Genomic DNA, 16801 nt, shown 5'->3' with positions numbered 1-16801 from the left:
CTCAAACTGCCTTCTCAACTACTGAGAACTGGATGCTCCAAAATCACCTCTCTTTGAATGCCAACAAATCAAAGATCCTTCTATTCTCTCCCACAAAATCTATCCGCCTAGACAAAACCTCTCAAGATTACAAGTCTTGCCAACTCCACTACAGAAGTTGTTCCTTATGCTAAACTTCTTGGAGTTACTATTGACGAACACCTAAAATTCAATACCCATATTCAGCTAAATATACAGAAAACCCATCAGAAACTTGACATGCTGTACAGCAACTCCCACTTCCTCTCCCCCTCAACAAGACAGACCCTTGCCATTACCTTCTTACTACCTTCACTAATGTATGGTGCTCCCCTACTAACCAATCTATCTTACTCCATATCTTCTAAACTAGAATACTGTTACAATAAAATCTCAAAGTTCGCCACCACTTCCAAATACTCCACTCACCACTGTAAACCTCTCCACCAGCTGCAATGGCTAGAACTCCCAAACTACCTTGACTACCTCCAACTCATCACCACTCACAAGCTTATTTTCAAAGCAACTATATGCCCAGCACTAACAAACATCTTAACATTATACACCCCAAACAGAACTATAAGATCTATCCACCAAATCTAATCTCCGTTTATAAACCAAACCGTCCAGCTGGTCAGCTTCTCCTATTCTTTTCAGTCGCCAAATAATGGAATTCTCTCCCTCCATCTCTAAGAATTTCTGAGAGCTCTGAACACTTCAAAACCCAAATGCATTCTTACCTCTCCCAAAAATGGAAATGCAATTGCACTCCACCTACCAAACCTGCTTAATACATAAATACTTTACAACACAAAGTTTGTTCTTCCTTACACACTACTGATTAACCCTATGTACTCTGCCTTCATGCTAATGCTACCTCTAAACCACTCTGAGGATTTAAACCTCTGTATTAATTTAACTCACGCTAATATTCATGCATAAAGAACTCATCCATGCTAATGTTACTTCTATATCATTCTCAACCACAAAACATGTAAATATGCTTTACATCCTTCTCCAAGCTGATGTTTAACTTTTGTTTAGTTTTTGCTATTTTGTATGTAAAATTAGTTTAGTTTGTTTCTGTTTCCACTATGTATTGTAGTTCATATTATGGACCGTGTATTATGTATTAGAGGAGCTTTTCTCCCCGGGCCTTCACTGAAAATGGGCTCTTTGAGCCCAGTGGACCTCCCCGGTCATCAAACTGGAAATAAATAAAATAAATAAATTTCAGTATCATAAATGCTTACCTGAAGGGCAAGCCATGACCTCAACATAATGATATGGGGATTTTCCACGTTTCATCTTCTGCATTAGGTTCTGAATGTTTCTAAAACCATATGCCTTGGCAAACCGAAGCAAAACAGCACCATCCTTTTCTAGCACTACTTCCTGAAAATCCTTGTTCCTAGAGGAAAACAAACACCATAAAGTTAACCATAATTGCAGCAATTATCACAAAGATGTTTTTTTCTTTCTTTAAAGTAAAACTGTAATCCTCAAAATAAGTAGTGTTTCAGTTTGCAGGAATACATTTACGTGGTTTAAAAGTTAGTGAGGTTTGTCAAGTATTACAAACAATTTTTATTGCTTACTGCTGACAATGAGAAAAAAATTTATTTTCTTGCCATAAAGTTCCATCTATGTTGTTGATCTTCATTCATTCATTACTGATGGGTGTCGTTTCCATCCTCAGAACCGAGTCGGCCATTATAACAAGCTTGCGCCAGCCAAAAAACTCTTGAGTTAAGTCTTACCCATAGTGCCCCTCTCTATATTACCTCAGATCGAGTTTGCCCATAAGGAAGAAAGAAAGCAGAGGCTTTATCTGAGCAACTTCCAATCATAGGCTAGGACCATATCCAAACCTCCAGGAGTCTTTCAACAAAGATGGAACGTTATGGTAAGAACATAACTTCTTTATCTGATGTGAATCTTCATTCATTCCTTACTGATGGGACAGAGTGCCTAGCTACTTTGTTTCCTGGGAGACCCTATGGAAGTATATTCCTGAGTACCACTAACACAAAGGAAGTTCTCCTACCATATCCAATTTGTAATGAGTGAAAGGTATGAGGGGCAGACCATGTTGCTGCCGCACAAATGTCATCCATAGAAGCTCTTGTATGGAAAGCAACAGACGTTGCAACTGATCTTGCGGAATGTGCTTTGACTTTAGATGGTAATGAGGCTTTGGTTCCATTGACAACTGAAGCAAATACAGTCCTTCAAGCATTTAGACAAAGTAACTTTGGAAACATTTCTCCCCAATCTTGGTCAAAAGAATGACATGAATAACTGGTCCGATTTTCATAATGACTTAGTTCTGTCAAGATAAAAATGCAATTGTCTATGCACACCAAGCAAATGTAGTGAATATTCTCCTTTGTTAGAAAAATTTGGAAAGACTGGTAGATTTATGGCTTGATTAATGGTCAAGTCCGAAATAACTTTGGGCAAAAAGGAGGGGTTATAGTCCGAAGTGATATTCTGTCCTTATGGAACACTATGTAAGGACGTTTTATGCACAAAGTTTGCAACTCAGAAATTCATCTTGCTGAGATAATGGCCACGAAGAACAAAGTCTTCCAGGATAAGAATTTCAGATCACAACTGGCAGCATCTTCAAAGGGAGGACGAGTCAAGGATTGTAGAACTAAAGTTAAATTCCAGGGCTCCATCGGTGGTTTGAAGGGGTGCCTGTGTGTAGCTCCTTTCAAAAATGTTTTACAGAGGCAGTGTGAAATCAAGGAAGAGTCCTCAAAACCATTATACTCGAACAGCTGAAGCTGCAGCTCCTGAGTAAAGGTGGTTAGATAACTAATCTAGCACCGTAGAATGTGGGGCCGAAAAGGGGTTTACTCCATTTTTACGAGTCCAAATTATGAAATTTTTCCACTTGCTTCGATAAAGTTTCCTAGTGGATGATTTATGGGAAGCCAGAAGAATGTGGAGGACAGGGGAGAACAGGTTGTTTTGTTCTGCATGGTAATTACTGGAAGTGAAGGAGCCAAGCTGTCAGCTTGAGGCTCGATCTGTTCGGATGAATGAACCCCTGTGGGTGCGACAGCAATTCGGGAGTTCGATCCAAAATCCATGATTGATGTACTAGGTGAGGCTAAAGAAAGGGAAACCAAACTTGTCAGGGCCAGCAGGGTGCAATGAGAATTACTCTACTTTTCAACCAAAAAGCCCAACTCTCCATCTGGGGGAATTAGGGCAAAGTAGCTGCTGCATTTGTGATTTGCGGGGGATGCAAACAGATCACAGCAAGGTTGGCCCTAGTGACTGACTATTTCTGTCGCTATGACAGGATTGAAGGACCACTCGTGAGATAGGAGAACGCACCTGCTCAATTTGTCTGCAATTATGCTGGAATCCCCGGGAATGTGGGTTGCTATCAGTTGGAAGCCATCACACATTGCCAAATTCTCATGGCCTCTTTACACAATGGATAGGACTTAGTTCCCCCTTGTTTGCTGATGTACCAGACTACTGACATGTTGTTAGACTGGATGGCAATTGTTCCTGAAGGGAGAACAGACTGAAATGCTTGCAACACTAGAAGCACTGCCCTCAGTTCTAAAACACTGATATGCAGGTTGGCCTCCAAGGGTGACCAAGTAGCTTGGACTGTCCTTCCCTGGAAATGCCCACCCAATCAGGGAGGCATCCGTGGTCACTATGGCTCTGGGCTGGGAGGGGGGGCAACTCCACAGGTGGTCCTCTGGCTTCATCCACCAAATTAAATCTTGTTTGCACCAATATGTTATCCTGATTTGAAAGGACATAGGTTAAGTCAAAGTGGACCATTGCTTTAGTAAAAACCACTGTAGTTGTCTCATATGTAGTCTTGTTAGTGGAACTATTGTTATCGATGCTGCCACTGACCCTAATAGTTGGAGGACTGCCTGGGCCGGAGCTTTGTCCTAACAGAGTATCACCCAGAGCTGAGATTTGAGCCTTTCCAGCCTGTGGCTTGGGAGGGAGACTAGGCAAGATTGAGTGTCAAAATTTGCTCCAATGAACTCCAATCTTTGAGAAGGAGTCAAGTTGCATTTGTCTTTGTTTACTGTTATCCCCAAGTGTTTCAGCAGTTGTAAAGAGTGGCTGAAACCAGTAGATGCTTGGTTGGGACAGTGAGGTGCCAATCATCTAAATATGCAAACACCTGGAATCATTGCAGTCTCAAGTTATCTGTTACCATTGCCATGCATTTGGTGAACACTCTGGGGGCAGTAGAGAGATAAAAGGGCGGCACTCGGAATTGGTAGTGATTGGCTCCCAGCCAGAAGCGGAGGAATCTTCTAGAGGATTTGTCCATTTTTATATGGTAATACGTCCTGAATATCTACTGACCACATCCAATCGTCTTTCTCCAGAAAAGGAAGTATAGACTGAACCATGACCATCTGGAATTTCATTTGTTTGATAAATTTGTTTAGGATGCTGAGGTCCAGAATTGGCCTCCAGTCATCTGTCTTTTTTGGAAATAAAAAGAACCTCCAGTAGAATCTGGATCCTATCTGTCTGGTGGGACTGTTTGGATTGGATGGCCCTTTTTTGAAGCAGCTTTCAGATTTCTTGAACTGCTACTTCCCTTTGACTGGCTGGATCGTAGGGAATATGCATTGTGGACCTCTGGTAATTTTCGTCTGCACCCAAAGATCTGTGGTTATTGTTTTCTACACAAGGTGGTGCAGAGACAATTGTCCCCCCGACTGCTTCCAGAGGTAACCAATCTGGCTGTTCTTCAGGAGCGCTGATGGGGTTTGTCCAGAGAAGGAATCCCTGGATACCAGATTATGCGGACCGCCTCTGAAGGGGCATCTTCTGGTTGTGATTCTCCCCTCCCCTCTCCTCCGGGGGGGAACTCACCATGTGAGTCATGGAAAGGATTTCATTTACATTTTTCCACTCCTCTGATTCCTAGAATGGGATCATTGAGGGTGGGGGGTTGAAAAATGTACACTTACCGCAGAAAAGGTCTTTCCGTCCTTTTCACACTTGGCTAAAGGGTATTTTACCTTAGGGCCAAAAAAAGAAGAGGCCTCTACGGGGGCATTCAGGAAGGAAGACTTAAAGGGATCCCCAAAATCGCATAAGCGCATCCAGGTATGACGTCTCATGACAACACCTGCACCCGCTGCTCTAGCAGCCCCTTAGTTAGAGAGAGATTCAAGGGTGACAAGCTGTGAGGCAACTTTATTATGTACCCCATCAGAAACTGCTCCTGAAAGAGTGATACCTGCCTGAATGAGCAGGTCATCTAAATAAGGAAAAATCTGAATACCTCTCATCCTGCAAAAAGCAATGTCAGGAGCGAGGCATTTGGTGAATACCCTTGGGGAAGTAGAGAGGCTGAAAGGCAAAGCAGAGAACTGAAAATGCAATGAAGAAACAGAGAAATGAAAAACGTCTTGAAAAGAGTATGGATGAGGATGTGAAGGTAGGCATTGTTGAGATCCAGAGACACTAGAAATGCCTGAGGAAGAAGAAGAGGGAACAAGGTTTGAAGGGACAACATCCAAAACGAAGGTCCTTTAGAAAGGTGTTGAGCTGAGAAAAATCCAGGATTTGCCTGCAGGTGCCTTCCTTCCTGGGGACCAAAAACATCCTGGAGTAAAAACCCTTCCCTTCCTGGGCAAGGGGGACAGCTTGAATGTTGCTCCAGTCCAGAAGAGCCTGAAGCCTCTCTGGAAAGAAAGGAAGCTGTTCCCAATGAGCTTGTGGGATGCCCAGAAAAGGAGGAAGAAATTTCTACACCATGAAATTCCCCTGGCAGATGAACAAAACCCAAAAGTCTTCAGTGACCCCTAACCAATTTGGAAGGGACAGGAAAAGACAAAAGGACAAGGGAACCTGGCAAAGGGAAGAAGGAAGCAGAGTGTCAAATGAAACCCGATTTGTCTTGAAAAAGAGGCTTCTGAGAAACAGGAGGTTGAGTAGACTTAGCTTGAGGTACACACCTAGAACCTTTTTTACCTCTGGGTAGAGGGAGAGACTGTCTGCAAACACAAGCAGATTTGGAAGGATAGTTCCTCTGAAACTTGGGGACAGGAAAAACAAATGTTTTATTTCCTGCAAGGCCTTGTCCTTATCAGGAGGGACAAAGTTCAGCACCAGCAGAGCCAAAAAGGATGTTAGCATTATAAGTGCACTTAATGGAGTGGCGATCCACTTGACAGATAAAACTCAACAAAGAAAGTGCCAAAACCATCCCTTCAGAATCAGGAAGGTCACAAATTACCTGAGAAACTTAAGAAAGAACGGCTAAAACATACCTAGTCATACGAGTCTGGTAACTGATGGCTCTAAAAGCCAGGGTTGGCAGCAGTATAAACCTCTCTACCCAGATACTCCATGGCCCTACTTGTCCTGGTCTGAAAAACGCATCTTAGTAGAAAGCAAAAGCTTAGACAGTTTGTCAGAAGAAACAGACACCACAAAAGGATGAGAAGGACATTTATACAGAAATTTACAATGAGAAGGCACTTGTGAAATTTGTCAAGTTTCTTGGGTGCTGGAGGCTAAGAATCGGGAGCAACAGAAGCTACTGAAAAGGTATCTAAGAAGGCAGCCAGAACTGGAGGTACAGCTAAGAGTTTGGGAGACTCATCTAGATTAACTCATAATACCTCTTCTGAATATCAGAAGCCTGAGAATAATCCCACTAGAAAAAAAATAGTGTCCCCAGTGGAGAGCTCTTGTAAAGGAGAATCCTCTTCCTCAGACCCACAGTCCAAAGGAGAAGGGACCTGACAAGAGTATGCCAAGGACTCTTATCCAGAAATCCAGGTCCTCTTGCTCCCCGGGTCTCAAGAGGAGTTGAGGACCAGGAAGGGGTAGGCACAGAGACTCTCTGAGGAGGCTTTACAGCCATTAAAACACTGATCAACCCCAAAATACAATCCTGCCATCCACACTGGGGGATCTTTAGCAGCAAAGGAAATATGCCTGTTTTTCTGTTTTTTTCTTCTGTCAGACACCTACATAAAAACCCTAGGAGGGTGAGACCTTTGCTGACACACTGCCAGCGTAGTAAGAATCTCCTCCCGAACTAGAATATGCAGAATCCTTCTCAGTCCTGCAGATATAATCAGCCAAGGTTCCCTCTCAACATCTGGAGTAGGTGTGTGAAGTCAGATGTATGCCAGCCTCCACTGGGGTTATGTCAAAGGAGTCCAAAGCAACAACCAGATGTCTGGGCTTTCACCAGCCTCGAGAGAGATGTCCATGGGGAGCAGGACAGCAGCTGAATCAGACCAGAGTTTTTCAGCCTTGGTCGATGACTGACCTTTGAGATGGGAAGACTCTGCTATAGCACTGTGCACCAGCAACTTTTAGACAGTTTTCTAGGTAAACAGACAAGGAGGACAGACAACTACATAGGGTCTTAAGGACAAATGCTTGGCAAATACAACACTGTGTATGATCATGAGAAGCACCCAAACTGAAGACACACTGTGACTATCGTTATGGGGAATCTGCCTCCCACACTGACATTTTCCCTTTCTGGATGACAAAAAAAAATAAAAGAGAAGACGAGAAAGAAGCCCAATGGGGCACTTATCTGAAAGCAGCTTGGTAACCTGCACAGACGAAGAGCAGTCAGACCAATGTACAGTGGTGATATTTGGACTGGAGGCAAAGAAGTTCTGAGGTGTGCATATCTGGCCAGACATTGAGCTACTCTTGGCAGGAGATCCCTTACATAAGGGATACTGCAACAGTGATATGGAAGGATGTCGATATATATGAAAGTAAATAATGCAAAAAGCATTTAAATGGAACACAAAACACAAATGCACAGAACACAACAAAATGCATACAAATTCACAAAATTTTAAGTTGGAAGCAGCCTTTTCATACTCCCTCTACTGGACCTAACACCCCACAATGTCCCTAACTGTAATCTAGCCCCAAAGATAACCAACATCTAACAGTTAGCCACTACCCAATCACACTCTGAATCAAAGCTCCCACTCTGTGTAAGTAGTAATGAAAATGCATTCAACTGAATGACAATTTATTCATGCAGCATTCACACCAATCAAATTCAACCAACAGGAGTCAACCAGCCATTCAAGGACAAGTCATTTATTACCCCGAGAAAAGCTAATGAAAGTACAGTTGTGTACCTTACCATAAATGTAGATGTTCAAATGTATTCACTGTAGCAGTCATCACATTTGGGTTATCTGCCTGCAGGTAGCCCTCAGCCGGCCTGAATATCAGAGTCTTGGATTCCTGCGTCGGATGCTGTCTTCTTCCATGACATCAGGTTGTCAGGGGTAAAAACATGCAGCGAACACCATTACATCAGTTTTTCTTGCCTCAGATGTCAGGTGCCCCCACAAAGGGAAGCAATTATATGTTATGGTACACCTCCATCAAAAAGCAAATACACTAGAAATGTTAAATACACCAAACAAGAAGGAAAGGTAAAGCCAAGGGAAGTCAGGGGGCTGGAGGGAGGGTAACCAGGACTGCAACAGTGAATACACTCGAACATCTACATTTATGGTAAGTGTACACAACTGTACCATGATGTCCTTCAAGGATGCATCTGCAGTCATAACATATGGGTTGTCCTGCCTCAGGCAGCCCTTCGGTCGGCCGGATTCCAAAGTCTGGGTCTGGCCTCGGCTGATGTCGCACTTTCCCCGACGTCAGAGCTTCTGGGGTATAAAAGCATCAGCCGACGCCATTTTCCTCAGTCTTTCTTGCCTGCGGTGCCGAAGCAGAAGCTGTTCGGTCAGATCCAGTGAATTCAGCTACCGAAGACTTCGAAAAAAGCTAAGTACCCCGTTGGGGACTCTTTCTTGCCTCAGCCGATGTCAGACAAAGTAAATAATTGTTTAACTTGTGGGAAACAAATACCTCATTAGGATTTCCATTCCTACTGCCTTCCTTGCTTAGGCCCAGACCACGACGTATCGGCCTGTTTAGCCTGTGCTTCCTTCAACCGAACTCTTAGGCGTCGGGAGGAGTTCAGAGGAATTTTTGGTGCCTCTTTTGCTTATAAAATGCCAGAGACTCCGACTACGCATATGGTGAAAAAACGGAAGGAAAAGGACTGACACTCGCGGCCCGCAGTTTCGGCTGAAACCACGGCTAGGCCTACCATGAGTGTCTCGGTTTCGGCCGAAACTAAGTCCTCGGAGATTCCTTCTTCCGAACCCATACATCCGACCACCGAGGCCCGGGAGGCCCTGGCTGAGTCGGCTACCGAACTTCCTACCGAAACCAGTGTTCAGGAAATGTCCGACACCATACCTTTGGACATTTATACTCCTGCACGTGGGGCAGCTAGGCCCCCTGCTTCCATGTCCATTAAGGCCTTTTCTAGGGCTAAAGCTGCCAAACTATCTAAAGCTTTGCCTACCAAAACTACCTCCCAGAGGCCTTCCTCTAGTTCACAGATCCTCAGCCTTGCAGAGGACCTTATTTCCTTAATTAGGGGTTCACAACCTCACCCAGACAGGGCCTCTCACCCTCCTCCGGACAAAAGGCCCAGGACTGACCCCTCTGACCCACACTCTTCAGATGATTCCACGGATGGGTCTGAGTTGTCAGACCACCAGGAGGAGGCTTATTCACCTTATGAGGATTCAGATGCTGAGGAATCTATCCTTGCCTCCCCTCCTGAAGAGTTTTCCTTGGTGAGACTCTACACTCCATGAGAGAGCATTTTCAATGGCAAGGTCAGGATTTCTCTGATTCTAGAAAAAGATAAAGGACCTTTTTGCATTTGCCTCAACATAGGCCCTTAGCTATACCTCCTGTTCTGAATGTAATTGATGATGTGTACAATGACGTCAGTACAGCCCCTGATACTCTTCCTCCGGCCCCTGCCAAACCTGACAGATACTACAGGGTCCCGGATTCTCATTTCCATCTGTATAAAGCCCATTCTGCAGACCCAGAAACTATTTCTCAGGGCCCTAAAGGGGTTGCGGCCGCCACTGCCAAAAATCCTCTACCCTCTGAAAGAGAGTCTAGAGCTTTAGAGAGATGGGGGAAGAAGGTATATACTTTTGCAACTCTTTCTGTCAGGGCATTAAATTGTCAATTTCATATGATACAGTACCAAGAGTATTTGTTAGATGAACTGAATAAGAAACTTTCTTCTCCTGAACCCCTAGACCGTAAATCCCTTCAGGATTTGGTACACAACTTCATAACAGGTTAGTAATCATTTCTTAAAATGTGGCTATGATGCACTGGAGGCTTCATTTAGATCAGCTATGACTGGGGCAGTTATTCGTAAGCATGCCTGGCTGAAGGAACAATCTTTGCCAGACCAAGTTAAAGCTAAACTCCTGGATGCTCCAATGGAGAAACAAAATTTATTTGGCTCCTCTGCTCAGAAGATCTTAAAAAAGGTTGAAGAAAAGGCAAAATCTGTGCAAACAGTTAAAGATTTCATGCAAGTACAACCACCGAGATTCAGCAGAAACTGGCCTACTAAGAATTGGTCCTTTCCAGACTCGGACAGAGCCCAGAGAGGCAGGAACAGGCGCCCTAGAGGCAGAGGTCAATCGAAGGGCTCCTACAGAGGCCGTCAGTGGCAGCCTGCCAACCAGAGGAGTAGTGCAACAACAACAACTACTACACCAGGACAGGCTCAATGACTTAACTCTGATTCCGCCTACCACGGATCAACTGGAAGCACCCTTGGGTGGAAAGCTAGCTTTATTCTCAAAAAACTGGCATTATATTACAAAGGATACATGGACACTGCAAATAATAGACAAAGGATACAGGTTCCACTTCCACACTTTGCCAAAAAGAAACGGAATGCCAAACCTTCCACCAAATCAGAGGGAAGAGGCTTTAAGACAGATCAACAATTTGCTTCAGATGAAAGCTATAGAAAAGGTACCATGTTCAGAACAAGGCCAAGGATTTTACTCCAGACTATTCCTTGTACCAAGAAAAGAAAATCAATGGAGGCCTATTCTCGACCTGCCCGCACTGAACACTTATCTCATTGTGCCAAAATTCAAGATGCTGACCCTACAGCAACTTCTTCCCATGTTGGGCAAGGAGTCTTGGCTGGTGACTCTAGATCTCAAGGAGGCATACCTGCACGTCCCTATTCGACCAAGTTGCAGAAGACACCTCAGATTTCTTGCAGGATCAGTGCATTATCAATTCTCAGCATTGCCCTTTGGCTTATCTACTAGAGTATTCACGAAATGCCTGGCATCAGTAATTGCACATTGCAGACTACAGGGAATTCAAATTTACCCATACCTGGACGACTGCCTAATACAAGCGGACAACAAGGGAAATTTGATAAAGGACTTGGCCTATGCCATACACCTGCTACAGGCCTTGGGATACACAGTCAACATCCAAAAGTCAAGACTAGTACCATCCCAAACGCTAACCTTTTTGGGTGCAGATCTGGACACAACCACCCAAATGGCATTTCTCACAGAAGAAAAACAACTTCCAGATTACTTCATGATTCTGACAAGACAAACTCAGCTTACTGCAAGGAAAATCCTGCAGGCCCTGGGTTACATGGCATCCTGCATAATTCTGATACCGCATGCCAGGCTGCATATGAGGAAATTACAATGGTACCTAAGGAGTGTATGGTCTCAACACAGTCACAGTTTAGAAACCTTGATACCAATCATTTCATGCCTTCAAAAGGAATTTCTGTGGTGGGCTCAGGCCTGCCAGTCCAACAGAGGGTTGCCTTTCAACAAACCAAAAACAAGGCAGACCATCACCACGGATGCCTCAGACCGAGGATGGGGAGCACACATGGAGGGCAAATGTATCCAAGGCCTATGACCTCAAGGACAGCTAAGCATGCACATAAACCAAAAGGAAATGCTGGCAGTGATGCATGCAATCGAGGCCTTCAAACCCTTCCTCCAACAAGGCCACCTGTTAATAAGGACAGACAACACCACGGTCATGTGGTACATAAACAAGCAGGGAGGCACACACTCTTACCCTCTATGCCGGATGGCTATGAATCTATGGGAACTATGCCTGAATCTCAATATCCAATTACAGTCCCAATTCGTGCCAGGGAAAGAGAATACACTGGCGGACAGCTTAAGCAGAACTACCATGGATGCACACGAATGGATGCTGCACCCAGACATCTTCCAACTCATAGCAAAGACATGGGGAATGCGGAGATAGATCTGTTCGCCTCCCACTCAACCATCAACTGAAGACATTCTGCTCAAGGACATACCACCCACAAGCTTGGAGGGTGGACTCTCTCTCTTTCAGCTGGAAAGCCCTAAAAGTATATGCCTTCCCACCTCTCCCATTGATGTACAAGGTTCTACTGAAGATCAGGGAGGAACAGCCAAGAGTGATACTAATAGCTCCAGACTGGCCAAGGCAACACTGGTATCCATTATTGAGAAGCATGTCTCAGGCAAAATCATGGCCTCTCCCCATATGGCCTCTTCTTCTCTCGGAGAACAATTTCAAGACCCTGCATCCCAACTTGAAAACATTGCAGCTGACTGCCTGGAAAATTCCTTAAATCCCAATCAAACTGTTTTATCTCAGAGGGTGAAGGACATTATCTTGGAGGCTACTTAGGCCTTCCACAAGGAAGACATACTCAGCTAAATGGAAGAGATTTCTCATTTGGAGCACATCAAAAGCCTCAGATGTCACAGTGGCAAACATAACACATATCCTAGAATACTTAGCAGAATTGTTCCACAATGGCCTGTCCTATTCTTCCATTAATATTCATGCTTCAGCAATTTCAGCAGAATACAATGGGGATCCACCTATCTTCTCGCACCCTCTCCTCAGACAATTTCTGAGAGGGATCAAAAATATTAAACCTCCAAGAAGACCCCCTCTACCTGCTTGGGATCTCAACTTTGTGCTGGAGAAACTGACACTCCCTCCTTTTGAACCAGCAGCATCGGCGGATCTACAGTTTCTGTCTTGGAAAACTGCATTCCTTCTGGCAATCACTTCAGCAAGAAGAGTATCTGAGTTACAAGCATTAATGGCAGTGCAGCCATTTCTTATTTTCCATCAGGACAGAGTTTCACCAAGAACCAATCCTACTTTTATGCCAAAGGTGGTATCTAGGGTATCCTTGAACCAAGCTATTCACTTGCCTACGTTCTTCCCTAATCCACAGAATAGAGGGAAAAACTTTTGCACACCCTGGATATACACAGACAACTACGCTACTACTTGGACAGAACAAATCTAGCAGAAAAACTGACCAACTTTTTGTAGCATATGCTACTAAGGAAAAGCAATTTCCAAACAGACAATTTCAAAATGGATAGGAAACTGCATTCGATTTTGCTACTCCTTTCATGGAAAGACAGTTCCTGAAAACATCAGGCCTCATTCCACAAGGGCCACCACTACAGCCTTCCTACGAGGGGTGGCTACCAAGGACATTTTAGAAGCTGCTACTTGGAGCTCCATGCATACATTTGCCAAGCATTACAATCTACCTTTATACTCCAGATCCAGAGCAGGTTTTGCTACTGCAGTCCTGCAGGGTATCTTAACTACACCATCCTTTCTTAGTACCTCCTCCCCAGATTGGCTATGGTATTCTACCCATATGTTATGACTGCAGATGCATCCTTGAAGGACATAGTACAGTTTTGTACCTACCATAAATGTAGATGTCCGATAGGTATGCATCTGCAGTCATTACCCTCCCTCCTACCCTCTGTGGTATTCCTATTGCTTACCCCTAGGGTACTTACCTTTTTAGCTAGTTGGGGAATCTATTATGGTGTATTTGTTTGTTTATACATGTATATAATTTTGCAAATGTTTGGAACTTTTCTGCATTTATCCAAACTTAGCCTTCCTAGAGGGCACCTGGCATCTGGGGCAAGAAAACTGAGGAAATGGCGCCGGCTGATGCTTTTATACCCCAGCAGCTCTCTGACGTCGGGGAAAGTGCGACATCAGCTGAGGCCAGACCCAGACTTTGGAATCCGGCCAACCGAAGGGCTGCCTGAGGCAGGACAACCCATATGTTATGACTGCAGATGCATACCTATCGGACATCTACATTTATGGTAGATACAAAACTGTACTTTCTTCGTGTTTTACTGTTGCAGTCATCACATTTGGGTTGATTCCCAAAACTAAGGATGGGAGGAGGAAGTTAAGAGGACATTAGGGCCAGCTATTAAGCCCTGCAAGACTGCAGTCAGGAGCGGCCTTAGGTCAACTGGTGCCCTAGGCAAAAGGGCTCTACGGCGTCCCCCTCCACACCACCTAGTACCCCCATCCTTGTCTACCTACACCAAATAAATACTGGAAAAGTGCCCCTGCTAGAGCGGCGCCCTAGGCGGCCTAGTTGGCCTATGCCTAAGGCCAGCTATGACTGCAGTGGCAAAACCAGCTCTGGATTTAGAAAAAAATAGGCATGTGGTAATGCTTGGTGAAGGTATGTACTGAGCTCCAGGTAGCAGCTTCTAGGATGTCCCTGGTAGGGACTCCAATGAGAAAGGCTGTAGAGGTAGATGCATCCCTGGTGGAATGTGATCTTATCCCCTGTGGGGTAGGTTTTCCATGGTGCTTGTAGCAGAAATGAATGCAATAGGCTATCCATTTAGAAATGGCTTGCTTTGAAATGGCCTTCCCCTCTGCCCCTGCAGCGAAGCCAACTAGCAGCTGTTCAGATTTTCTGAGAGGCTTAGTCCTGTCGAAATAAAATCTAAGTTGTCTGTGCAAGGTCAAAGAGTGCAGTATTCATTCTCCTTTGTTTTGTGGATTAGGGAAAAAATTAGGCAAATTAATGGACTGATTTAGGGCCACACTAGACACCACCTTGGGCATAAAGGAAGGACTGCTCCTGAGGGAAACCCTGTCTGCATGGAAGATAATGAAGGGTTCCCACTGCCATGAGGGCCTGTAATTTAGACACTCTTCTTGCTGATGTGATGGCTAGAAGAAAGGCCGTTTCCCAAGAAAGGAATTTCAACTCTGCAGTTGCAGCTGGCTCAAATGGAGGGAGAGTGAGCTTTTCTAATACAAAGTTAAGGTCCCAGGCTGGAGTACGGGATTTCCTGGGAGGGTCTTACATTTTTGGCCCCTCTACGGAATTGCTTTAGCAGGGGGGTGAGAGAAGAGGGGTGGCTCAGTATTATAATGTGCTGAAATGGCAGAGGCATGAATTTTAATGGACGAAAAGGATAGGCCCTTGTGGAGCATTTCTGTTAAGTACTGAAGAATATGAGGTAAGATGGGGACCATTGTGCCCATCCCCTGAGATTGCCTCCAGGAACAGTATCTTTTCCACTTTTCAGCATGGGATTTTCTAGTACTAGGCCTCCTTGCCTCCAGAATAACATCTAGCACCTACTTACTGAGAGATGCTGTTGGAGAGCTCAAGGAATTAGCCAGGCTGCAAGGTTCAGGGTTTGAAGGTGAAGGTGCAGAATGTGGCCCACCTGCTGGGACAGCAGGGAAGGGGTCTGAGGCAGGTGCCATGGTTCCAGCAGTGTCATACTGCGCAAGAGGGGGTACCAGTGCTGGCGTGGCCGGTCTGGGGTAATCAGTATTGTCCTTGGCTTGTCCTGTTTGATCTTTTGCAGTACCTTCGAGAGGAGAGGCAGAGGGGGAAAGGCATAAACCGAGAGGCTTTCCCAGGTAAAGGACAGGGCATCCACTTTCCAAGCTTGATTCTAAGAAGTCCTTGTGCAGAATTTGTCCAATTGGTAGTTCTGAGGCGAGGCAAACAGGTCCATCTCTGGAGTCCCTCATTTGTTCCTCAAGAGGTTAAATATTTTTGGTTCCAGTTTCCATTAGTTTCGATCCATGAGATTTCTGCTTAGGTCGTCTGCCAGTGAATTTAACTTGCCTGGCAGGAATTGAGCTTGTAAGTGCACTTGGTAGCTCAAGGCTGTGTTCCACAGAGCCATGGCTAGTCTGCAGGGAGGGTACGAGTGGGTTCCCCCCTACTTGTTTATGTACCACATAACTGTGGTGTTGTCTGTCTTTACCAATAATTGTCCTGGAAGAATGTGGTCTTTGAAGACTGTCAGGGAATTCTGTACAGCTAACATTTCTTTTTGGTTGATATGCAGATGCATCTGTCTCGGGTTCCATTTGTCCTGAATGCACTGCCCTGCCAAGTGAGCCCCCATGCATAATCTGATGGGTCTGTTAGGGTTTGGGCGGCAGGTGTGAAAGGGAGCCCCTTTTTGTGGTAGCAGGCCTCTGCCCACCAACAGAACTTTGTCTTTATACAAGGAATGATAGGAATCATTGATTCCAGGTCCTGAGAATGTTGACACCACAGGCTTTTTAGATACCATTGCAGTTTCCTCATATGCAGTCTTGCATATGGAATTAGTAGAATGCAAGAGGCCATGAACCCCAGGGCTTTCAGAATTTTCCTTGCAGTTAGCTGGGTCATTGTGGCCAGTAGCTATCAAACAAACTTTTTTCTCTGGAGTGAGGAAAGCCATCTGGGAAGTTGTGTTCAAGCTTGCTCCCAGGAATACAATCTGTTGGCAGGGTACTAGGTGAGATTTCTTTTCATTTATGGTGAACCCCAGTGAGGTTAGAAGTTTATTTTCTAATGCCAGATGTTTTAATAGCAAGTCCTGGCTTTCTGTCTGAATCAGACATTCGTCCAAGTATGGGTATATTTGAATATTTCACTGCCTGCAAAATGCAATGGCTGGAGCTAGACACTTTGTGAATACCCTGGGCACAGTAGATAAGCCAAAGGGAAGTGCAGAGAACTGATTGTGCATGGTGCCTGGCCTGAAGCGTAGGTATTTCC

General features: G+C 44.7%; 1 protein-coding gene across 1 annotated transcript in view; it reads right to left on the bottom strand.

Annotated features, from left to right (window-relative positions):
* Positions 1-1257: 1257 nt before the first annotated feature.
* Positions 1258-16801, bottom strand: part of CIAO3 (cytosolic iron-sulfur assembly component 3) — a 573125-nt gene continuing 557581 nt past the window's right edge. The window contains exon 10 of the mRNA XM_044088947.1: positions 1258-1429. Coding sequence (XP_043944882.1) covers positions 1258-1429 — 172 coding nt within the window. The remainder of the gene's footprint in view (positions 1430-16801) is intronic.

The sequence above is a fragment of the Protopterus annectens genome, chromosome 12.part0, assembly GCF_019279795.1.
Source record: "Protopterus annectens isolate FY-2018-M chromosome 12.part0, PAN1.0, whole genome shotgun sequence".
In the NCBI taxonomy this organism is placed as follows: Eukaryota; Metazoa; Chordata; order Ceratodontiformes; family Protopteridae; genus Protopterus; species Protopterus annectens.
The sequence above is the reverse complement of the archived record's forward strand: the minus strand, read 5'-3'. Positions and strand labels throughout refer to the sequence as shown.